General features: G+C 39.0%; 1 protein-coding gene across 2 annotated transcripts in view; it reads left to right on the forward strand.

Moving 5' to 3' along the window:
- Nucleotides 1–18,609, forward strand: part of JAG2 (jagged canonical Notch ligand 2) — a 71,736-nt gene extending 53,127 nt beyond the window's left edge. For both annotated transcript variants that reach the window (XM_065636164.1, XM_065636165.1), the window contains 14 exons: nucleotides 468–618; nucleotides 1,145–1,309; nucleotides 1,875–1,988; nucleotides 3,288–3,401; nucleotides 3,786–3,899; nucleotides 4,786–4,902; nucleotides 5,916–5,943; nucleotides 6,958–7,043; nucleotides 9,296–9,409; nucleotides 9,577–9,692; nucleotides 11,353–11,598; nucleotides 12,046–12,177; nucleotides 13,223–13,379; nucleotides 16,317–18,609. In XM_065636164.1, coding sequence (XP_065492236.1) covers nucleotides 468–618; nucleotides 1,145–1,309; nucleotides 1,875–1,988; nucleotides 3,288–3,401; nucleotides 3,786–3,899; nucleotides 4,786–4,902; nucleotides 5,916–5,943; nucleotides 6,958–7,043; nucleotides 9,296–9,409; nucleotides 9,577–9,692; nucleotides 11,353–11,598; nucleotides 12,046–12,177; nucleotides 13,223–13,379; nucleotides 16,317–16,789 — 2,127 coding nt within the window. In that variant the 3' untranslated portion in view covers nucleotides 16,790–18,609. The remainder of the gene's footprint in view (nucleotides 1–467; nucleotides 619–1,144; nucleotides 1,310–1,874; nucleotides 1,989–3,287; nucleotides 3,402–3,785; nucleotides 3,900–4,785; nucleotides 4,903–5,915; nucleotides 5,944–6,957; nucleotides 7,044–9,295; nucleotides 9,410–9,576; nucleotides 9,693–11,352; nucleotides 11,599–12,045; nucleotides 12,178–13,222; nucleotides 13,380–16,316) is intronic.
- Nucleotides 18,610–23,766: the final 5,157 nt, after the last annotated feature.

Genomic DNA, 23,766 nt, shown 5'->3' on the forward strand with positions numbered 1-23,766 from the left:
ATTGAGATGGGAAAAGAAGTTGCTCTGGAGAATCGGATTTTTTAAAGTTCTGTGTATTTTAAGTGTCTTGCAGACACAATGGTAACAAGTGCACCGGTATTTAACTTGCATTATAACACCTAGTACGTGGGTATGAAGGACAGAGAAGTGACTTAAAATGATCCAGAATAGTCACAGTAAGAATCTCGTAATGGCTTGTTCTTTGCTAACTATTGCAAATGTGCTTATTTAGCCTCCTGCAAAGGAATATCTTTTAGCAGTATCAGAAATGCTTTGTATTAGGATTGGCTAAAGTAACCTGAAGTTTCTGTCTGTGTTGCAGCATGGGATGCAATACGTATGATTCATAAACCTTCTTAAAACTTGAGGTTCCCTGTACATTAGCTTCATCTGTGTCTTTGGGAGAGATAATGCTGCTTACTCCTGGGAAATGAAGCAGCTGCTGCTAACTATGGTCTGTCTTACAGATGGATATTGATTTCTGTGAACCTAACCCTTGCCAGAATGGGGCTAAATGTTATGATCTGGGAGGAGATTATTACTGTGCCTGCCCTGATGACTATGATGGAAAGAATTGTTCTCATCTCAAGGACCACTGCAAGAACAATTCTTGTAAAGGTACCTGCTGTTGTCCAGGAACTTGTCTTAATGTGCTGGTGGTACATTAAAAATGGAAAGTAGTATTTCTGAGAATAGCATAATGCAGAGACACTTTTATTGTACTCACTTGGACTTTATGAAATAGTGAGACAGTGATAAGAAATGATCGTAACAATCCTTATTTATAAGGAGGTAGAGGGTAACTTATACCATTTCCCCAAAAATAAGACCTACCCCAAAAATAAGCCCTACATGATTTTTCAGGTTTTTTTGAGAATGCTTGAAATATAAGCCCTACTCCAGAAATAAGCCCTAGTTACAGTTCATTTAAAAAAAAAATCAATTTAAATAGTGTTCAGGCAGCTATACATGTAAAAAAGTAAGTTTTGGAGCAAAAGTTAATATAGGACTCTGTCTTATTTTGGGGGAAACAGAGTAGTTACTGTAACTTTTAAATTGTGAGTAGCTTTAATTTCTGGATAACTTTTTTAAAACAAAAAACTGGTGATGCAGTTTCTTAGTCTGATACACTTCTCATTCTTAGTAATAGACAGCTGTACAATAGAAGTCTTCACTAATGCTACCCAAGAAGGAATCCGTTTCATTTCATCTAATGTTTGCGGGCCTCATGGACGGTGTATCAGTCAGCCAGGAGGGAATTTTACTTGTGCCTGTGAAAGAGGTTTTACTGGAATATACTGTCATGAAAGTAAGTAGGAGTTTCTTCTAAATTATTTTCTCAAAGTTTTTTTGAAGCTTTAGAACATAAAATAAACCTTTTAAGGTTTTAATAAAGTTGCATAGAGCATTGTTGCAGGTATACTGCTCGAAATCCAGTTTCTTCTGGTAAGAGTTGTCTTTCTAGTGGCTCACACTTCCAGCTGCAATGTGAATGTCTGTACCTGCTACCTCTAGGTACAGTCTTACAAGAAGCCATGGATTACTCCAACATAGGAATGATAAAGAAGCGACAGACACATTGACAGCACAGTTTAGGAGCGTGTGTATTGCTGTTCTAGGTGTGGTTTGTTGTTTTATTTTTTTAACACGTGGATATTTTTGCCAGATAAACTTAATGCTCTGGTTTGACTTGGTTTATATGAGAGAATGCATCTAGAAACCTTACCAGGCTTGAAAACTGATGTTTGAGCTGTTCTTACACATGTACAAATGGAATATAACTTTGTGCTGCTTTTCTAGAGACACAAGTGTAGATTATTCCTCTAGGTAGGTGAGGACAGCCTTGAGCAATAATTGTTGACTTTTTGTTATAGATATCAATGATTGTCTCGGGAAACCTTGCAAGAATGGTGGGACATGCATCGATGAAGTTGATTCATTTAGATGTTTCTGCTCAAGTGGCTGGGAAGGAGAATTGTGTGACACAAGTGAGTACTACTAAGTGTTGCAGGGTGAAATATTACAGCTTTGTTGTAATAGTTAGTGATGGTTGGTGTGTGGTTAAAAATAATGGGGTGGTTTCTCTGTTTTATCATTACACTCTACCCAGTGGTGTTTGCAGAAGTATTTTCAAGAAGATTTTTCAGTAGCAGATCTAAAGACTTAGTTGCTTTAATAGGACCGTAGTCAGATTCTTTGGTGTAGTATAGTGCATATCTTGGGAGGAGAGAACTTCTTTTTCTTCTGAGGAGAAGCAAAAGTGAATATACCTTGTTTGGGAATCTACTCATTAGGTAGCTTTTATTGCTATATGTATAAGCATATGTATTTCTTAGCGTAGTTACTATGCATAAAAGTTTGTCCCTTAACAAATCTACTCATACGTAGTAGTTGTGAAACTTGAAAAGCTTTTAGTTTTAAGCCAGTGCAAGCTATAATGTTCTTCCACCTTATTGAAGGAATTTGTGAATTTAATATCTGTTCCTTTAGTAAGAAAAGAACTGCTGAAGCCTGAATTTTTACTTGTTGGTGTTTGGTATTCTGGGTTCAATGGGAGCAGCTCTTTACTCTTGCTGCCTTGGCTTGAGACATGTTGGGCCTTAGCTGACAAAGAAGTGTACTAGGCTAGTTCATGGTTAAGTTACCTCAGAGGAAACTGCAGTTGGTTCTTTTTCTACTCTGAATGAAGCTCATTCTAAAATGTGACAGCAAGGACTTTCTGAGACTTATTACAGGACATGCACCAATTAAGATGTGAAATAAAGACTGAGAAACCTTTGGCAGCTATCACTGTCAAAAGAGCTTTTTTTATGGTCTAGATGAAGTTCAGTCTGGAATATTGTTCTACCTACTAAAACGTTTGTCTCCAGTGGAAAGAATTTTATCTAAAATTCATGTATGTCTAGGTATATATTTACTGGGTGTATACACACTTATAGAATTGTAGAATCATTTTGGTTGGAAGAGAGCCTCAAGGTCATCAAGTCCCAACCATAACTTAAGTCTGGCACTAAATGTATGTGTATATATATGGTTAAGCCATATAAAGGCTTTAACTCTGTGTTTTGAGACATAAAGCAGGAGAGGGAGCCTTGACTGTCTCATGTGGATGTCCTGGGTTGGGGCTTCTTCTCAGAACATTGTGGGTCCCTACTAGAAAGTTTTGTCTTATATAACAGTTAAGAAAACTGTAGTATACAATTTATTTACTTTATAAAGAACTATTTTATACTTTCTCATGGGCTTGGCTAGGCTAGATCATCTAATTTGAATAACTCTTTCTCTAGATTTCAATGACTGTTCTCCTAACCCATGTCACAATGGTGGCCGATGCATTGATTTGGTAAATGACTTCTATTGTGAGTGTAAGAATGACTGGAAAGGCAAAACTTGCCATTCACGTAAGTGTTCTTTACTTTGATCTTTAGTTTACCCAAAGATTTGTTTTCTTTCTTCTCATGAGACTAGAGTTCCTGAAATTTAAAATAAAACAATTGCAGTGAAATAATAGGCATATTTTCATTACCTCTCCCAGTTTCCCAGCAGCAAAACTGAACATTTCAAAAATTTATTCCTTCATGTAGTGCAATAGTGTTGTAAAAGATGCCCTTAGATTCCATTATTTTTGTTGCTTAATGTAATACAGCAAGTGGAACTATGCTTTTCTAGTACTGTTGCATTTAAATATGAGGTCTCTTTAAAAGTAATTTTGTGATTAAAAAGTACCTGGTCTTAAAATTTAGCAAGGCCAATGGAAATTAAAACTGTTTTATTGTGATGTATAGGTGAATACCAATGTGATGCAAATACTTGTAGCAATGGTGGAACATGCTATGATGATGGAGATACATTCCGCTGTTCGTGTCCTCCAGAATGGATAGGAAGTACTTGCAACACTGGTAAGTTTTCTTAAAATTGTCTACAGATGAAGCCAGAAGTAGAGAAATATTTAAATAATACTTAGCTGTTCAGTAAACAGGCACACTGTTCTTCCAGCTGGCTAGTTCAAAGCTGTTCCAGTTGGCTGGTGACTGAAGTTTAGAATAATTTCTTCCACTTACCTGAAGTGATAACGTTTGTTTTTGAAGATTTTTCTCTGCAGGCTGCTTACATGATCTTTTACGTAGCTTCTCCTAAGCAGATTTGGAACACTTGGTCTTGTGTCTTCTCTGTTAGTCTTTGGAGAGTTTTCTCGGGAACTTAGCCCCCCTGCGTTGCTTGAAGGTTCATAATGTGATTAACTTTGTGGTCAAGAGGTGTATGAGCAGACATACTCAGGGAGATTTGCAGGGTTACTGCCTGCTGTAGGGAGCTACTCTTGATCTTCTTGAGGATTTAATGTAATCTTCATGGTACATTTTTCTGAATATGAAACTTCCATTTATAACCAAGTTAGATGAAGGTAATTTAGTCTAGTTTTTCTATTTTTTAGATACAATTGCAGCATTTAATCGAAATCTGAACTTGAAATACTAGTGCTTTATTATGAAGTACATCTCACGACCTGGGTAACTCACTGCCAAAGTAGGAATTTAGCAGTATTTGAAGAATGCTTGCAAAGATAGGGATAATAAAACTTCATGGTTCAAACAATTGAATTGGGGTGATGGTGAAAGTAGGTGAGAGACTATATCACGTGATATGACTATTTTTGGAGTCTTTTGGCCTTCTTGGAAGTCTCGCACTGTTGACTTAAGTGCTGTTCGGGATTGTGATATTGACATATTCAGATGATAGATACTTTCTGGTTTTTGTGCTAAATAGAGACCTTTTCTGTTTTCAAAGCTAAAAACAGCAGCTGTATTCCAAACCCTTGCATGAATGGTGGAACATGTGTTGGCAGTGGAGATTCCTTTTCTTGTATCTGCAAAGAAGGATGGGAAGGACGTACATGCACACAGAGTAAGGTTTTTCTCCTTTCTTCCCCTGCATTACCCTGGGATATTAGGAGTCCGTCACAGAACTATTAACTGAAACAAAACAAGTTTATGGAGTTCCTATGCCAAAATATCTGAATCATTCAGGGTGGGAGGTAGATAAAGAAAATGATGCTTGAGCAATGAATGAGGAACTTGTCATGGTCTTTTTTGCACCTAGCTTCTACCAAAACAAGACTTTCAACCTTCTATAGAAATATAATATTTATGAACATGTGCAGAGAAAAAAAAAACCCTCATAGAAATACATACTTTAATAATGAAAAGTATGTGGAAAGGTAGGCAGTAGCATATATTCCATTATTTTCTCTGAGGATAACAGTTAACTAATTTGACATACCAATACAATGAACTGGTTAGGTGGAGTAAAGCCTGCAGCTTTGATTATTTTTTTTTTTTTATATCCAAGGTGTAACGCAGAGGAAAAAACCTAAATCTAAATTTGAGCTCTGTTTTTTCTCTACTGTGAAATTACTGTTGTGTTGATGTATGCCGTAATTAGCTGTTCTAAAGCTGACGGTGCTAGTATAAATGCTAACAAATAATTCAGCATCATTTATAATGGGAAAGATTTATGAAATCTGGCTAGTTGCACGTATACATATGAAGTGCCCAAGTAGTAGTAATCCTTGAGAAAGCTTTTAGAGCCTGGTTGAATTATCCACCACCTATGGAGGCAATACCCTGTCTTCTTTCTTTTATGTTGCCATCATGCTGCATCTCAGTCTGTGCTGTTGATGTATCAAAATACACCAAAGTTGTAAAATTTTGCATTTGTCAGTGTAGTCATAAAATTTAGGGTATTTCAGTGGTGTGTTAGGTCTAATTGAACTTTCTTTGCAAGTATGGAAGAAAAGGTTCAGTTCTGTATTATTTTTCTTGGCTTTTCTTATCAAATATGTCTCTTGAACTATAATATTACACGTTAGAAAATAAATATGCCACGAGTTACACTAATCTGTATTTCTTTATCTATAGATACCAATGACTGCAACCCTCACCCATGGTAAGTATGCAAACTCCAGTTCTGTACCTAACGTGAAAACGAAAGCGAGCACAGAAATATGGATTTCCATTCCAGATAGAACTAATTATACCATAAAATAATTGAAGCCAGCCTCCTTAAAAATCTTAAAACAATTTTTTTATATGCCTTATTTCTTGATAGCAACAAAGACCACAAAACAATCCTGACTTAATTCATATATGAACAGATAAAAGTATGTTGGTGTAGTCTTTGTGCCAGAACTGACTAGTGAATTACTGTGATACGAATTGGCATCTACAATTGAATTTTAGAATAAAAAATGAGAAATCAAAATCTGTTAGTTTACAGTAAATAATTTTACATAATATAAAAATGTCTTATTGGATCAAATACTATGTATAAATGTGTTTAAAAAATAATTTTTTGGAAGATAAAATGGGAGTATTCTAAATAGAGGTTGATATTTATGGTTGAAGGGGAAAAATACTGATATGCATATGAAGCAAACCATCTACCTTATCTTTCTCTGTTGTCCATTTTGATGCAATAACCTGTACTTCATATATTAAAAACATGCCTTGCAAAAGATCGGGCTTTCTCCATATTCACTTTACAGTGCTGCTTTATCTCCTTGAGTTCTGTTGATACAGTTTCCCACACATGCACATACTTGTGTAGGATGTTGCTGTTTTAACAGGTGACTTACTAAGCAATATTGTTTATCTAACTGTACGCTTTCTCTGTTGGTGGGAGCAGATCATCCCCCTAAAAAGCAGCAGAGGGTTTAATTAACAAAGCTTTAATTAGAGACCAATGAAACAGTGTAGATGTCTTATTAAATAGACTCGTATTATGAATTAGCAAGCACTTTTTAATTCTGCATTGTTGAATAGTGAGAAAGTACCATGAGCAGAGACAACAGAAATTTGCATGTGAACACAGTGTGTGAGACCTGTGGGTTTTGCTCATCTTTAGACTAGTGATTCAATCCTGAGAACTCTCGTTGTAATGATGGATTTGTTATTTTTGCAGTTACAATGGAGGCATCTGCGTTGATGGTGTGAACTGGTTTCGATGTGAATGTGCACCTGGCTTTGCTGGTCCTGACTGCAGAATTAGTAAGTACCTGTGCAGGCAAAGACCTGAAAGGTTGTACCATTCCGATGCACAAATCAGAAAGAACACACCGTGACCATTTTTGTTTGGTTAGCTGAATTCCAAATAATGAAGCAGAAGCCACCTGTCAGTCAGCCAGGTAGTGATACCTTATAAATAATGGCAACTTACGTTCTTCTCTTTGTTTCACTATATGGAACTGAAATAAGTTGGCTTAAATTATACTCAAAGACTTGGTTGTTGTATTTTGTCAGACATCTCTGAAGGTTCTGGGCTGCTGGCTTTGCAGAATTTTATTAAGTTCTAAATATTTTTCTCAATAAACAACCTAAAGATTATTTATATCACTAAGTGTTTAGTATTAGAAACAGAAAGCTACTGAGACATCACAAATGAGAACAAAAACATCAGAGGTGCAGTGCTAGCATGTGAATAGCATAGAGAACTACGATAAATGTCTTTCAAAGCTATGAAACAAACCTGTTACACTGCAATTATCCTGAAAGATAGAAACTGAAAAGACCCTAAAACTGCATTGAAGTGTTGTGGAAGAGTCGTATAGTTTTTGTTTGTGTGTTTGGTTTGGTTTGTGGTTTGTTTCGTTTGTTTGTTTTTTGATTGAAGTTTTTTGTTTTGTTTTAATGGAATCTTACCATTTTGACTTGAATGTGGTACCTTATTTTTACTTGATTTTATTTCTCCCTCTTTGGAAGATCAGACTTTGAGTCTTCTGTAGCCTCAAGGCCGTTGCACTTGGTCTTTTCACTCCATCAGTATGGTGATCTGCTTTCAAGTTGAGATTTCTTCCTCATCCTGGCAACAGTAAATGAGCCAACACCTATAGTCAGATGGTGACTGTAGCACTTGTGGTAGCATCAGGTTCGTGATCTCTGGATATAGAACCAGGGATGGCAGATAATCATGTATCTGGATCCAGACACGCAGTGAGGGATATTGAATTCTCCTTTTCCAGACAAGAAATGCAGAGAGGACCATTTGTAGACAAAGGCAAATACTGTGCATTTGTAATAGGACTGCAGACTCTTTTTTTTCTTATTTAGACTGGTATAGACAATGTGAGTAGCTTGGACAAAAACTCAGCTCCCCTGATAACAGAAACAGAGTTAAGTCACTTTTCTCAGCATACACAGGATGGAAAATCTTACAGCAATGTAGCTTGAAGAGAGGAGGAAATAGTAGTTAAACCCTGTAGTAGTTTAGATACTTCTGTATTTGCATAAAACTTCATCTTAGAGCACTTTTGAAAGAAACTAGAGTAAAACCAAAAGCCCTTCTTACTTCCTTTTGGCATTTTCTGTTGCCTACATGGGATGACAGTCTCACAACTACTATTTGTCACATTCACTTTCTAAGTTTTGTCCTTTAAGCACAGAACATGAGCTGATACTGTGCATCAGTCAAGGACTGGTGTTTAAACAGTTTTTCTGAGGGGCTGGAGTGGGCACTCATTTTCAGTGGCAGGAGAGCTTTCGAAAGATGCTTTGAAAGAGAATAGTTAGGGTTGAAAATGAAGCAGTTGGTGCCCATGGCTCACAACTTGACAGGTGGGTTTCTGTTGCCTTTGGTCACTTCCCCAGGATAACAAATAACACGTTGTTGTGCATCTGAATAGACTATGGTCCTTTGCCTTTTTCGATAGACTTCCATGGCTAAGTCTTTGAATCCTTGAAGGTTCTTCTTTTGAGAGGTTTTTGTGCCATGTATGTACTAGATTCATCTACTCACTGTTCCGAGGTTATTAAAGTTACATCAAATGTCTGTTACAAACTAAGCTATTACTCTTCTTCCTTATGGAAAATTGTATTACAGTAAGTCACTTTTCTCTAGCACTGTTGAGCCAATTCATTGTTCGGTTCTTGCACTGTCACAGCTTCATGAAAGGATGTGCTTTTCTAGGAAGCCTGAATGTCTTAAATTAGCACCTGAACAGGATGTGGGACTTGAGTTCTATAGCTGAATTACCACCTTCAACTGTCCAACACCTCTGTTCTGTGAGATGAGTCAACATCTGACCACTTCTTTGATCACCAGAACTTCAATTAGAGTGCAATTGTGAGAAATCTGTTAGAGGTTACTGCTGAAATGATAGAACTATCCAATTAGGAGATTAATTCTGAAGCCAAACTGTCCCTTTCTTGTTAGAAAAGCAGATATTGTCAGATTACATCTCAAGAAATGTTTAATTACAGTGTTTTATGTTTCTGCTATTGAGTTTTACCCATTTTCTGTCTAGATATTGATGAATGCCAGTCTTCCCCATGTGGATATGGTGCCACTTGTATAGATGAAATAAATGGATACCGATGCAATTGTCCCCCTGGAAGAATTGGTCCTAGGTGCCAAGAAGGTACTTCTATATCTTTGGTCAACTTTTACCCAAAAAACACTAGTATACAATGTAGCCAGTATAGTTTTGAAGTGTAAGGAACAGTAGCTAGTAGTTTTTTATTTAAATTTGTATAGCTTCGGTAACTTGAAGAGTTGAAGTGTCTGAATGTGCTTTTTTTTTCTTAGTGATTGGAGTTGGAAAGCCTTGTTGGCTTAAAGGAATTACCTTTCCCCATGGCAGCAGGTGGGATCAAGAATGCAACCACTGCCACTGTTTGGATGGTTGTATTGACTGCACCAAGGTGGGCATTTTGACGCGTTTTCTTAAATCCTTCTGACTGAAACTTAATTGTTCTTCATGCACAAGTTAATCTTTGTTTTTTTTTTCCATCTAGACTCTTGCATAGGTCTCCCTCAAACTGCCTTTTGTTTAAAAAAAAAAAAAGTCTAAAAAAAAGTCTAATCACTTCCTTTAAAAACACTTACAGGATTGTCTTTATAACCACAAGCTATTGTCCTGCTCTCTACCTGCTAGAACAAGCTCTCTAGAAGCAGGCAGGCACTTTCTGCAGAAAAGGAAACATGAACTGGAATGGAATAATGATCCTTGGAAGGACAGATAAATCACTCTGCCAAAGTTTTGCAAACACAGATTTAGAGCTCCTAATTTTGTGAAACATTAGTTCTGAAGTAAAGGATATATAGGAAGGAAAGCTTCTTCAGTGGGTAATAATTACCATTTTGTGTTGCCCTTCAGTATGTTCACAAATTGTCAAACTGCAATGTTTATATATTTATTATGGACTATATCCTGGTGGTTGTGACTTATTAAAAATAGGACTAGCCTAAATACAGATTGAACATGTTAGTATATGTGCACCAAGCCTTTCAGCCCTTCCGAGATATAATTTCTCAGTGGATTTGTGGTACCTGTGTGGCTCCAGATCACAGCTGGCGAGAGACAAGATTGGTGCTCCTTACAAGCTGTAGGGCTAGGTGGGTGGCTTCAGATGGGCACTAATATTACTAAAAACATTGCCTCACGCTGCAGTCTCCCATGTTTCACTAGAAGCACCAGTTAAAGAACCTCTGGGTTGTCTTAATCTATGCAGCCTTAATCTATCTTTGTCTAGCTAGGTATGTACTGTAGGCAAAGAAATAACTTATTCTTGCACTTACTCACTTAGAAATGCTCTTTTTAGACCCTTTATGGTGTTGTAGTTTCAAGTTTGAAATGTCTTCAGAAGATAACAGCACATGACAGTAACTAGAATCTCAGAAATGGTGGTGCAGTAAATGCAACTCATCTGTATATGGTGTTTGGTTCTTTTATGCGTAAGGGAACAAATATGATTTCTTGCTGACAGTTGTGGTTTAAGAAATCCATAACTTCCTAAACCAATAGCTGTGTAGTATTATACAGAATCTTAAAGGGTCCATCATGAAATGGAGCTGTGCTTGGAAGCTTGCTGCGCTTGAGGCATCAGCATACTGTTTGCTTTTGGGAGAGTGGTTGGAGTGAACAGTGCTTATCACAGACGTGCATCAGCTCTTAACACCTTCAGCATTCTGTGGCAAGGATCTCAGTATAAATATTGAAGAGAAATTAATCATTGTGAAGGTGTTTCTAGATTACAGAAGCATAAATGACTAGTTTAAAATAAACGCTCGAAGTTCTATGTAACTCAGTTCTGTGGCACAAATCTGTAAGCCTCTAAGGAGATATGCCCAGTCACTGATGTCTTGGGTAGTCTTTTTACAGTTTTTACTCTTTTGTCTATACAAAATGTCCTTGTTTTGTGGAAGAGCAACTCCATCTGGTACTGCAGTATCAAAATGTGTTGTGGTGGGGTTTTTTTGTAGCCAGTAGTAGATCGTGACCATCTTATGTGAATTGCTTATTTTGATTTGATGCATAAGAGCAATTAACTGTAACAGTACTTTGTTCTTTTTAATTTCTAGGTGTGGTGTGGGAAAAAACCTTGTTTGTTACACAGACACTGGGATAATTCAAATAACCAGTGTCCCATGGGTCAAGAATGCCAGGAGAAGTATATGAAATGTTTCCAGCCACCGTGCACGGAATGGGGCGAATGCAGTGCTTCTGAACCTCTACCTGCCAATATCAAGTGTCTGCCTAATTCTGGATACTTGGACAATGACTGTGCTAGAATTACTTTAATTTTTAATGGAGACAAAGTCCCCCAGGTGAGAACAGAATTATTAATGAAGTCTGGCAATATATGTAGGGATATATTCCATGTCAGAGCTTGGAAGATTAATACTTCTAATATGACTTCTTGCTGTCATAAGCTTGCAAATTTTATTATTAGACTCCTCTGTTGCTAGTAATTGTGCTTTGTCTAAAGGGGAGGGCAGAATTAGGGTTCGTACTGAATATTTTGTGTTTTAAATCTTGAAGAACTGAATCTTCTTACATTTCAAGATATGCTCAGACTGTACTATGATAGTCATGCAAGCTCAGTTTCTCACCCTTCATTCCAAAACCCTGTTCTTCACTTTTCTGCCCTTTCTTGCTGCCCTCTTTGCCACCTTTATCAGGTCTCAGTAACTGCAAAAACTCCGAAGAGGTTTGTTTTTATGTACGATCTTTTACTTGAACTAAAGTCATACCATCTCCCTTGCTTCTAACAGGGCACTACAACTGAAAATATTTGTTCTGAAATTCGGTATTTACCAGCTACTAGGACTGTTTCTAGGGACAGAGCTCTGATAATTTTATGTGATCTGTCTTACTCCACAGAGAATGCAGTGGAAGTTGCTATTGTAAGTATGAGACTTGTATTGTTATATGTAATATATGTTAGATATATAAGAATGTTTTCTTATTAGTTTGAGCTGGGGAAGAGGTGGTTTAAGCTTGTTTCACTTCAATGCAGATACTGCAATCTGTGGCTTAGCCTGACTGCAAAGCGATTTTTGTCACATCTCACAATTTAGCTGAATCTCACAAATAGCCGAAACTGCAGGTTTCATTAATGACAGAAGGCTACCACAATCTCCTGATAAATTACTCTGAAGACTAGCCCAGCCCAAATTAGTGAACAAGTGCCTACCTGTTCGGTTGGAAATCCTGGGCGATTGACCTTCTCAGTAAGGAGATACAGTTGCAGGTGGCTGGACTGGGTCGTCTTGATGTAAAGAAGTTTCTGCTACACATTTAAAATATGGCTGCTTTGGGATGGTCATTAAATACCTAAGTGCTAAATGGGGAGTGGAGAAAGGTGTAAGTTGAATAGATGAAACTAGCTGTTGCTCTACTGAGCTTAAAAACTGCTTTAGAGGCATTTACAGCCCAATCACTCAGTGCTTGTGTATTGCTTAGTTTCCAAGTAAAGAATTAATGTTCGTAGTGAAGTGTTTATCCAGGCAGAAGCTGGACTCTCTGTCTCTACCAGTACTGTGAAGAACATGCTGAGCCATGATGCAGGAAGCAAAGTGTAGAGTATAAATAGAGCAGACTGTTATTAGTCCAAGTTTCTATCTAGATAATCCACATGTCTTGAAGTGCTCCAAACTATGACTAAGTTTAGCTCGGCAGTGTAAGTAATGTGGAAGTCAGCTGCCTCTTATTTGAGGTAGGCTAGATTAGCAAGTAGGTGTGTTACCCACCAAGTCTGGCATTGCATCTGCAGTTCAGATAGACCCGGCCGTGCTGTCATTACCGTAAACTTTTAGGGTATTGTTCGTAACTACTGTCAGGTAAACTCAACCTAGTGAACTCAATTAAAATGTAGCTGCCTTTAAAAAGTAGATTTCTATGGTTAGGTCATTGTAATAATTTTTTGTTTTTCTCCTTCACTTCCTTTAGTCTTTTGTCCCACATCGAGATGAACAAGATAATAGTCTCATACAGAATGCTGCTAATACAATAGTAAATGCAATCACTAAGCGGCAAAACAGCACTGTTATGTTGGCAGTAACTGAAGTCAAAGTAGAGACCATAGTTGTTGGGAATTCATCATCAGGTAAGGTTCTCAATGCATACATTCTGTGTGCATAGGCATTTGTTGTTCCCCTACTGTCAGTCTTGTCTTATCGTTGCACGTTGGGGAAAACGATACATTGGGTTGTTTCTTTAATTGCTATCACTAACTGAAGAGAAAGTGGCTTTAAAATCAAGTTTCTGTACTTGCATGCTAGTTTAAACTGAACCTCATCCCTAGTGTAATATCCCCCATTTACCCTTGCCACTGTTTTGGCTTTGACTTCCAACCCTGTTCTCCAGTCTAAGCACAAGATCACAAGTTTTTCTCGTGTGCTGTTCAGTTCCTTTCTGATTCTCCTACATTAACCTTTACCCAACCTCAGCACTTGATGCTGCTGCACTATAGAAACTGAGGTTGTAAGATAATGAAAATATGAGGGGGGGAAGACACACGGTGTTGATACTAAGTCTCTTCTGAAGTGCTTATGTATTAATTACTTTAACAAGAGTTAAAGATGTTTAGCATCTTCCATGTGTCTTGGCCTGATAATGTAACACTTCGCTCTCTTCTTCAATACATGTTTGTCACCAGTGCACAGCTGGCTTAAAATGTAACATTCCTCTTAATGAGGATGTGATGTGATTGGAGAGACCTTTATCTCTGAATATTGGCTCTCCAAGAGCTACACCAAAATAAGCAGTTGAAGATTTGCATGCCCGTGTTCCTGCCTCAGAGAGGCAGGAGGAAGTCTTGTGGAAGACCCCTGGTAGGCTCTAGTCCAACTAAGCCCCAAAGTGGAAGTCTCACAATGGTAGGAGGCTCTCACAACTTTTTCTTAGACCTCCTCAGCATAATATTCTGGAAGATCTTCCACCTGTAGTCCAAATGATTAGTAAATTGTGTGGTTCTACTTCCCTTGCATTTCCCTTCTTAGGGAATGGCTTTCATCTGTTAAAGCCTTGGCAAATGTGCTATTTTCTCAGCTCTTCTGAAGGAGTGTACCAGCTTTGTTCTTGTCTGGAACAGAAATGGAATAGATGATAAAGAATCGAGCTGAAGTTCTGACATACTTCAGCCTTTCTCTCTTCTGATCGTGTGTTAAATGCTAGGGCAAAAGGGATGGGGATTACTTTGTCCCTCGCCTCAAGATTCAAAGATTCTCTAAAAGTGGATAGACTTTGACTTCTCTTGTAGCTAGTGCTAGAGAATGGTTTCCAGACTCCTCATTTTAATATGGATGTTCAGTATTGACCACTGGCCCATAGTCCTTTAACTGGAGTTGTTTTGAAGAAGTAAACTAACTTGGACTCTCATGGCCTTTAATTTGGTTTGTTATTGTTACCCATTAATTGGATGAGATAGGTGGAAATGTATCACAAAATGTGGTGTAAAGCCCTGTCTGCAGTGAGAATCTCATTTCTGTGGGACGCTCAAGTGTCTAGATGGAGATGATCATTTAGACACTTCATTAATTTCCTCTAGCTTTAAGGAAAAACTATATTTGGCATCTACATACAGACAGTTCTTTCTGTAATAACCTTTTATTAAGTTAACTTGGATCCACAGTCATATGACTAAATAATAGATGTGACAGTCATGAGAATATAAGCTTTCTATTCTAATCTTGGAGAAGCTGGTATGAAGAGCTCCTCTTCCCTTGAAGTATTCCCCCTCCCCCTGCCTCTTAGTGGTTTAGTATTAGATTGCTTATGAAAAATGAGAGAGAATAGCAGTTACTTCTAAAAGTGCATTCCTTCCCAAAACTGCTAAAATATGATATTTAGATACCTTGAGGCCAACCATGTTTGCAGTTTATTCATCCTCCTTCACTGGAAGGAAATGTTTGAGGATGTTCCATGTTCCACATAAGAATATGTTCAGAAGACACTTCAATGTTAGAATGAATGACTGTGGTATGAAGCAGTCAGTTGTTTTTATACAGCCACATGCAGGTTTTTCTCTAAGCAATTGTCTTAAAACTGCAGATGGAATTTACTTTTGGATTACAGGTTTGTTGTAGGTTGACAGCATTTGTCTGCAGAGATTTTGAGCAGTCCTTCTGTCTCTACAAAAAGCAAAGCACCTCATGTCTTACTGCCTCTTACCATGTGCGAATTCTTGTTTATCAAGAAGAGTGTGAAAATGTTGTTTTTCTGTCCTAGCAGTAAAACCCTTGGGGGGGGGGGGGAAAGTCCAAACATACATAACACTTTCAGGAATTGTTTCCTAGAGAAATAATCTGGGGCTGATGTGGCTGGGAGAGCACTAGTGGGGTTTGTGTTTGGGAATGTGGAGAAAAGCAGTTGTCTCAACTCCTTTTGTTTATTCATTGAGCAGTGGAGACTCTTATTTCTAGTGACAATATTCTAGTGTTTTACTCTGAAGTGAAACTGGAACATCCTAAAGAATGCATTATGGATTTGGCTACATAGGTCTAACCTGAATGGTTTTGAGATAGTTGATACAGAAATGTCTATGATCTTGATGGTAAAGGACTCTTATTTTTGATGGTAAATGCAGGACACATTTCTGATGCAAGTGCCAGTACTACTTCTGGAGCAGCTTGGAGGGACAGTATTCCATAGCCTGCCTCCTACAAGGGTAGATTTTTATATATTTTTTTTTGCTAGAGTCATTGTAGGCTTTCTAGGTCAACTTAGCTTAGGTGCTTGAGAAGGAGATGCTGCTTATATAACCAGTTTGTCTGTTGGAGGGGGAAAAAACATCTCAGATGTAGCATTTCCCCGCCCTGTCTTTAAGCACAGAAAACTCTAATGTAGCTTCAACTAGCAAAGAGCATTTCTAGATGGACTGACAGCTATCACATGCTGAAATGACATCTTATTTCCTTTCGCCTAAAAAGCTTTCTAGGTCTAACCTATAGTTATCTATGGATACTTCTCTTGCAGATGTCCAGTGCTATATATCTAGTTTTGTTAACTCAAGACTTTATTTTGTTTTTCATTTGCCTTCTAGATTATTTGGTTCCAATTCTTTGTGTGGTATTTAGCATTGTGTGGCTGACTTGTATAATCATCTGCGTGTGGTGGACTCGGAAGAGAAGAAAAGAGAGAGAGAGAAGTCGTCCTCCCAGAGAAGAGGGTGCCAATAACCAGTGGGCACCTTTAAATCCCATACGAAACCCTATAGACAGATCTTACAGTAACAAAGACATTCGTTATGAATGCAAAAACTTCATATCTCCTCAAAAAAGGACTTGTGATGCGGTAGAGGAGTATGTAGAGTATGAGGAAGAGGAGGATGAAGAGGAGGAAAGAGATGAGGAAATGGACAAATTCCTCTCTCACAAACTCACAAAGCCTTTGCCGACAAAGGCACCTGACACGTCAGAGAGCAGTCCAGTAAAGAAATCCCATCAAATAGGCAAAATGGACAACAGATCTGTAAAAAATGTGAACGCGTCAAACTTTGAAGGCAGTAGAGACTAACCTGTATTTGGAATGTAGGCAGACTGCGCCTGTGCTTACTGGGGAGGGGAAAAATTGACATCTCCACTTTGCATCAAGGACTAAAAATATCTGGAGTCAAATGTTCATAGTTTCTTTATTTTGCGTAAAAAAATAAATAAAAATAATAATAAATAAAATTTATTTTGTTTCTTTAGCCTTGTATAAATTATTCAATTACTGTCAGATGAAAAAAAGTGAGTAATCTTTGATAGTTGCTATTTTTGTAAAGTTTACTTATAATACACTCGCTGTGTGGCAGAGGAGAGGTTGTATTTTCAATATGTGTAAAGTTTATTACAAAAGACTGTACACTGTTTACAGAATGTATTTCTTTTTATTACTTGCTCTAATTTAATGGTGGCTTTAAAACCTCCTGGTTGAGGACATTGTGTGAACTTTAAACTGCTTTCTTGACTTTGAATCTCTATTAATGGCAGCTCACTGCACTTGTTACGTTAGTAGCTTCTGTAATATTTTTTCCAAATTTGCCTTACACACTTTGTAATAGGAACAAAAAAATATAGAGATCTTTCAACTGTGGTTTAAAAGTGGCCTTTTAATTTCTGTTTAATTCCTTTAGAATTGCAGTATTGAAGCATGTGACAAGTGCCTTGAGATTAAACTTTTTCTATAGCAACTGTCAAAGACTGCCATATCAATATAGTAAAATTGTGAGAACTCTAGGTTCCCCAACTGACACAGTTTATTTTCTAATAGTGCAAGTGCTTTTTTTGTAAATATGTACATATTAAATGAATCACTCTGTATATTTGATTTAATAAGTTAAATATTTTGGTCTTTTTTTTACGTGTCATTCCTTTTAATTTATGTTGCAGAAAAGGAGGTTTTATGGCAGTTTATAAGAGGTTTTTTGGTATTATGTCCAGATTAGAAAATGATGTTAATACAATCAATGTTAGCAATCTGGTCATTTGTATTTACAGAACATAACCACTTATGTGTAAATAGATCCAGAAATGTTTGTTTATCCCCACGTTCAGCCCATCTCAAGAACACTAATGGGTGCATCTACTGTACAGTACCAACATAGCGAGGCATTGTTTTTTTTTTCTTTTGTGAATATGTTAATTACATGTGGTATTACTTTTTTGCGTTTAAATACAGGCCTAATGAAGGGAACAATATTTTGCTCAATCTTGTTTCTGTTGTGCTTTATTCATCTTTTGCTCTAAAGAAAAAAGGCTGGTGAGCTCAGAAAATGGGAGTACCTCATTAGAAATGGTTATTTGTAATGGAAGGCTTATGCGTGCTTTTTTTTTTTAAGGCTCTATTATTGCTATTAACTGGGCAAACTAAGTTTATTTTAATTACTGAAGAAGCATAACACTACATACACCTAGCTACCCTACCAGTGGGAGGAGCGGATGTCTGAGAGTATAAACTCTGGCCCATGAACAATGTAAACATGAATGTTTTGAAACTAGTTACTTTATACAGGAACGCAGGATTTGCTTTGCAGGATCTTCTGTTTTAGTACATTTTTGTTTGACATGTTCTTAAATAAAAAAACCTTTCAGAAAAGAAACTATTTATTAAAGCATTTTATAATGATATTTGTTGTAACTTTTTTACTTGTGCTAAATATTCAAAACTTATTTTGATAACTTGGTTAGGCATTAGTTTAGAAAAGGGTACTATCCTTCTCATGTTCCCCAGTATAATCCTGAGTATTTAAACCAAAAACACTTTTTTTCTGCTACTCTTGTAACTTTTTGTACTGTAATGCTGCTGTCTTCCATAATCTAATAAAATGATTCCCTCATTGTGTGTAAGATACACTTCAGATTGTGTTTGCTTTCAGAGTGCTGGGAGTTCTGATGTGATGAGGGATGAAAGCCCAGATTCTGTGCACGGTGCCCCCCAGCATCGCAGTGCCGACGCCTCCCATGCCAGCTCAGCAGCGATGTCCCCTGCCCGCTGCCGCGCCACGAACGGTTCCCGGAGGAGCTGGTGTCCCCACGGCTGTTCCAGCGGCACGGGTACCTTCTGTACCCGAACTGGGACTCTCCCTCTGCTGCCTCTTTGCAAAGCACCGTGGCTGGTTTTAGCTGACCGCGTGTAGGATGTGCCTTGTTTGCGGTGGCTCTCCTCCCAGGTGCTGAGCAGAGGGCTTGTTAAGCAGCATCGTTTTGCTTCCTCAGGTGATGAGAGGCTGAGCATGCAGGGGCTTGAAGTTTTCTTGCCAAATTGAGTTGGATTTTTGAGTAACACCTTTCTGCTCTGTCCTACAGCCATTCAGACCTTGTCATGCTCCAGTTTCAGTTTAGTAGGTCTATGCCTGTTTGTTATGGTGACTTGAATGGCTTTTGTACTGAGTATTTTTTGTAGTAGAAGGTGAACTCTTACATAAGGTAATACAGAATATAAAGTTGCATTTTTCCTGTAGCTATCAACCTTCAAAGCAGAATTCTAGATTCTGGCAGTGTTTTATTCCAGTCATTGTACAGTTACTGTGGTACTATTTCCCTTGGACTTTTGGCTTTTCTTTATCTTGAGCTGTTTCTAAGTTCTCAAAAAATCAAATTCAGCTGTTAGCTTTGACTTCCACTTTTCAACTGTCTCCTGTCCTTGATGAAAGGCTGCTGAGGGAGGGGGAATTCAATGCTGAGACAAGGGAGCCAACACTTTTTCAGTGATGTCTTTCTAAAATCAGCTCTGTGGTGCCTTGGGGAAACTTAGTGGTTGCCAGTAGCTCCTCAGAAATTGGGGGAGCGATGCTACAACCATTCAGGACAGCGCCAGGATAGAAAAATGTCTTTTTAAAAGATGCGGTGCTCCCGGAGACCGCATTATTTGTTGAGTACCTGCTGCAGAGAGTGATTTCTGATAGTCACAATGTATTTCTTGAAATAGCTGAGAGAATGCTCCTTGTAGGAGGTTTTGCATGAATACAAATAAATGCAGTGGGTGTTGTGGCTGTAGGCAAAAAGAGAAATTGATTTTTATGTACATATAGAATAATGCTGTTGCTGTTCTGTCATGCAGTATTGAGCTGGCTCACTGTGCCTGAAGGTGCCATTTCTACTTCTTTACTTTATTTGAAATAATATATAAAGTAAGAGAGAAGAGAGTCCCAACGGTGGTCATCACCCACTGTTCTAAACAAAGGCCGAGAGCGTTCCCTGATGGCTGGTATCGCATCCGATACTTGTTCCCCTCGGGGTTCACAAAACCGACACCAACAAGTTGTTCACTGTGGTAGTGCTGTTTGTCTGCCAAAACCAGGAATTACTTTATGCCGCCTTCATGTGACGACCGAGGGCGAGTTATGTAGACTGAGATATGTGAAACAAGATGAATAAAAGAGGAGTATGAACAGAAAGTCAACATTTTGACTTGCACAGTTTAACCTTTATCTGTCTCATACAGATTTTATTTCTATGCCACTCTGAAATTGTATGCCTTCTCCACTTGCTCCACATCACTTTATTCAGTAGTTCTGTTTCTTTTTGTCTTATTTTTACATGAAATGTTGAAGTCGTACATTGAAACTTCTTGCCCGTGCACATGTGCTAAGTACTATGTTACTTCCAGAATCAAATCTATTACAACAACTGCGTAATGAGGAGAATTAGTAAATGGGCTCTCCTTGGGATTTTTCTAAGCAATGAGTAATTCCAGATTATTTTTTTCATATCTGCTCTTTTCAGGATCTGATGCTAACCTGTTGTCTAGTTTGTTCTCCATCAGACCATGCAATTAGTCCTCTTGACATCGAACTGTGTTTGGATGAAAAGTTCGTTCATATAGCAAAAAAAATCGCTGCTGCCCCATACTCTTTTCCAGGAACAACCTAAAAGTTGAAAGTCATTTTAGTCTCTGCCCTGAAAGCCTCAGGGAACACAAGTTGCAACGCTAGTTCCGAGGCAGCTTGGACAATAAGGGATAGGGGTAGCGTGGAATTACCTTACACAGGAATTTGGGGTGATGCAATTCAGTCACACGTGCGGTCTCTCCCTGTCTTCTTGTCATTGAGTGCTGAGGGGCTACCACAGTTCTTTGGGTGCACCAGAGAAAGGATGAGCCTGAAGGAGAGTTCAGGGACCCTCTGAGCCTTCCTGGGCAGTAGCATCCCTTCTGTTAACCAGTCCAGCTGTGACCTGTGTGAGGGAGGACGGTGGAAGTTGCCTTTGCTTTTTCTCCTTTCTCAACAGTCAAGTAGGGGTTTGAGTCATTTGTAGTAATCTTGCTCTTGCGTTGGAAAAATTATGTGAATCTCAGACTTGCTCTGTTCGAGGCTGCAAAGCAGTCCCTGATGAGCTGCTTCTTGTTATTCATCACAGATGGTGGAGTAAAGAATAGGCTTATAAAACAGTGAAGGAACAAAAGGTCCCCTTGGGAATGAGGTATGACTAAGTCCTTTCCATTTTCAGCCATTTTAAAGCACCCGTTCTCATGCACAAGATGTTTCTATATGGGTATGTGGAACTTTTTGCTTTTGCTCTGTATACAAGTGATTTCTTTCAGCATGACAGGGACTTAGTCTAAGTGCAAAAATATCTCTTCTTCAAGCACTTGATTGTAAACATCTGTTTCATTTATAAACATCTGATTGCAATGTCATAGGTAATATTCTTAAATAGGGTATCTTTTTTTCTGGCAAGCATCACTTAAGTTTCATAGTCCATTGGGTCACCTTTTCCCTTGCAAAAGCTGGCAAAATCTGGGTGGTTTGTATGATCTCGTTTTTACACCGTATATACTCCTTCTGGAGCAAGAAGAAAGAGACCTGGAACTGGGTAGTGTATATTCATAGCACCAAGCCAGTCTTACAAGTGAGCTGGACACGGACCCAACTGTCCTGCCTCAAAGTGAACGAATCCAGGTTGTTTGCAGAGAATTGACGTGATTTGCACAAGGCACGTAATTTCCCACAGATTGAGCAATGACATCTTGATGGCTCTTGCAGCCAATAACAAGTCCCACAGTTTGTACCTATAACCTGTTCCTACAACTATGCAGATGGAGCACATCCTTCTCAAAGGGTACTTTCTAATACCTTTATGCAAGGGATATGCAAATCAATGAGCTTGAGTGAAGAACAACCGGGTCTTTAGAAACTCAAAGGAGGAACTTCAATTTCTTTCTGTGGCAATAAAGCTGCTTCAAAAATTTCTAGGTGGGAAAACAAAACAAACAAACAAAAAGAAAAAATACAAAAACAAAACAAAAAGTGGAAACCTTGAACAGGTAATGTTTAGGAGGTGTTATGCTTTTGTTCATATTAATGATATTCCATCCATATTACTCTTTATAATGACAAAGAGACAAAGAATGTGTGCTTTTCTGAAAACCAAACTAAGGGGTTTTTTTTTCTCTGGTGGATAAGACAGAAGGATCACTTCACAGATCTAAATCTGACAACTGTGTAAGGATGCAAGACTGTGACTAGGGAGTCACCCTGCTTCGTGGCCCATGGGTTCCCAAGAGAGGCTATTGCTTTCAAGTGTTCTGTCAAAAAAACCCCAACCAAACAAAAAAAACCCCACCCACCACACCAAATTCAAATCTTTCATCCTTGTTAACTTGTAGATCTTTCTTAGTGGCCATCCTATCTTTTCTCCCACCCATCTGAAGGAGGCTTGGCTTGGAGCGGACTTCTTCCTGCAGCAGATTGGCCCTGCTGATAGGCTACATATGAAAGAAGGTTGAGCAGGGAGCTGTGGAGCAGGTTTGGAAACTGCTGTGGCAGCGGCACACGTAAGGTCCTTTGAAGGCTCAGCCATCAGCCTGGAGGCATAACCCTGGGTATAGCCCCATCTCTTAATTAACAAAGTCCTACCTGTGGGTGGAAGTTGATTCAGCCAGCAGCCATCCTGGTGCAGACCAAAGGTCTAACGATTGTAGTATCCTGTGTCCTGCAGTGGCCGGTGGAATATACTTAGACAAAGCACAAGGAAGCAGCAAATTGCAGTGAGGGCCCTTCTCATACCCACCCAGCTTCTGCCCGTCAGCGGTTTAGCAGCTTCCTGAGCCAGGCATGTTTGATAGGCACTTCTTCTCCATCGCATCATCTCATCCCTTTTGTGTTTTAGGCCTTCACAGCATCCTGTGGCAATGAGTTCCACAACTGCACCGTGAATTGGGTGGAAAAGCGCTTCCTTCTGTTTGTCGTGAACTTGATCCTTGATAAGGTGACGTGAACAGAGCAACCAGTTGTTCCCTTTCCGCCATCTCCACAACATCTGGCATTTACAGGGCAGACACCCCTCTCTCCCTAAGTTTTAGGGTTCAGAGTCCCAGTCTGTTCTCCCTCTACTTGCAGAGGTGTCGTTCCACGTCTCCAGCTGTTTCTCCTTTATGAGCTCTGTGCCTTTTCAAATTATTCTCTGCCGCTTTTGGGTGAGGATGACCAAACTGAACAGCATCAGATGCGTGGGCACCCCGCACAGGCCAGCACTGTGCTCCACTTCATTCAAATCCTCTCTTCACCACCCCTGCTGGGCTGGTTACTTTTTGGCCCCTGCCGGCTTCAAGACTGATGAGGAAATGGAGGCGGTTCTTTCATGCCTTGGCTCTGCACATGTGGATTCTTGTCAGACCAAGGGTGCAAAGCTGTCCAAATCCCACCGCTTTGAGTGCTGAGGTCTCTGGAGAAACTCACTCTGCCCATGATCATCTGCAAGGAGCAGCACAGGGAAGTGGGGTGAGGGGGTCCAGGCCAGGCCTGGGCGTTCTGATCCCATTTGTTTAGTGGGGGAATGTGCCAGTGCCCAGGACTTGTGCCTACAAGGCTCGTAGAACTAATCCTTCAGCCTCTCCAGCAGGGAGGAGGCTGAAAAACAACAGTAAGACAAGGGGTAATGGGTTCAAGCTGGAACACAAGAGGTTCCACTTAAATTTGAGAAGAAACTTCTTCATGGTGAGGATGACAGAGCCTGGAACAGGCTGCCCAGGGAGGTTGTGGAGTCTCCTTCTCTGCAGACATTCAAAAC

The sequence above is a fragment of the Caloenas nicobarica genome, chromosome 5, assembly GCF_036013445.1.
Source record: "Caloenas nicobarica isolate bCalNic1 chromosome 5, bCalNic1.hap1, whole genome shotgun sequence".
NCBI lineage: Eukaryota > Metazoa > Chordata > Aves > Columbiformes > Columbidae > Caloenas > Caloenas nicobarica.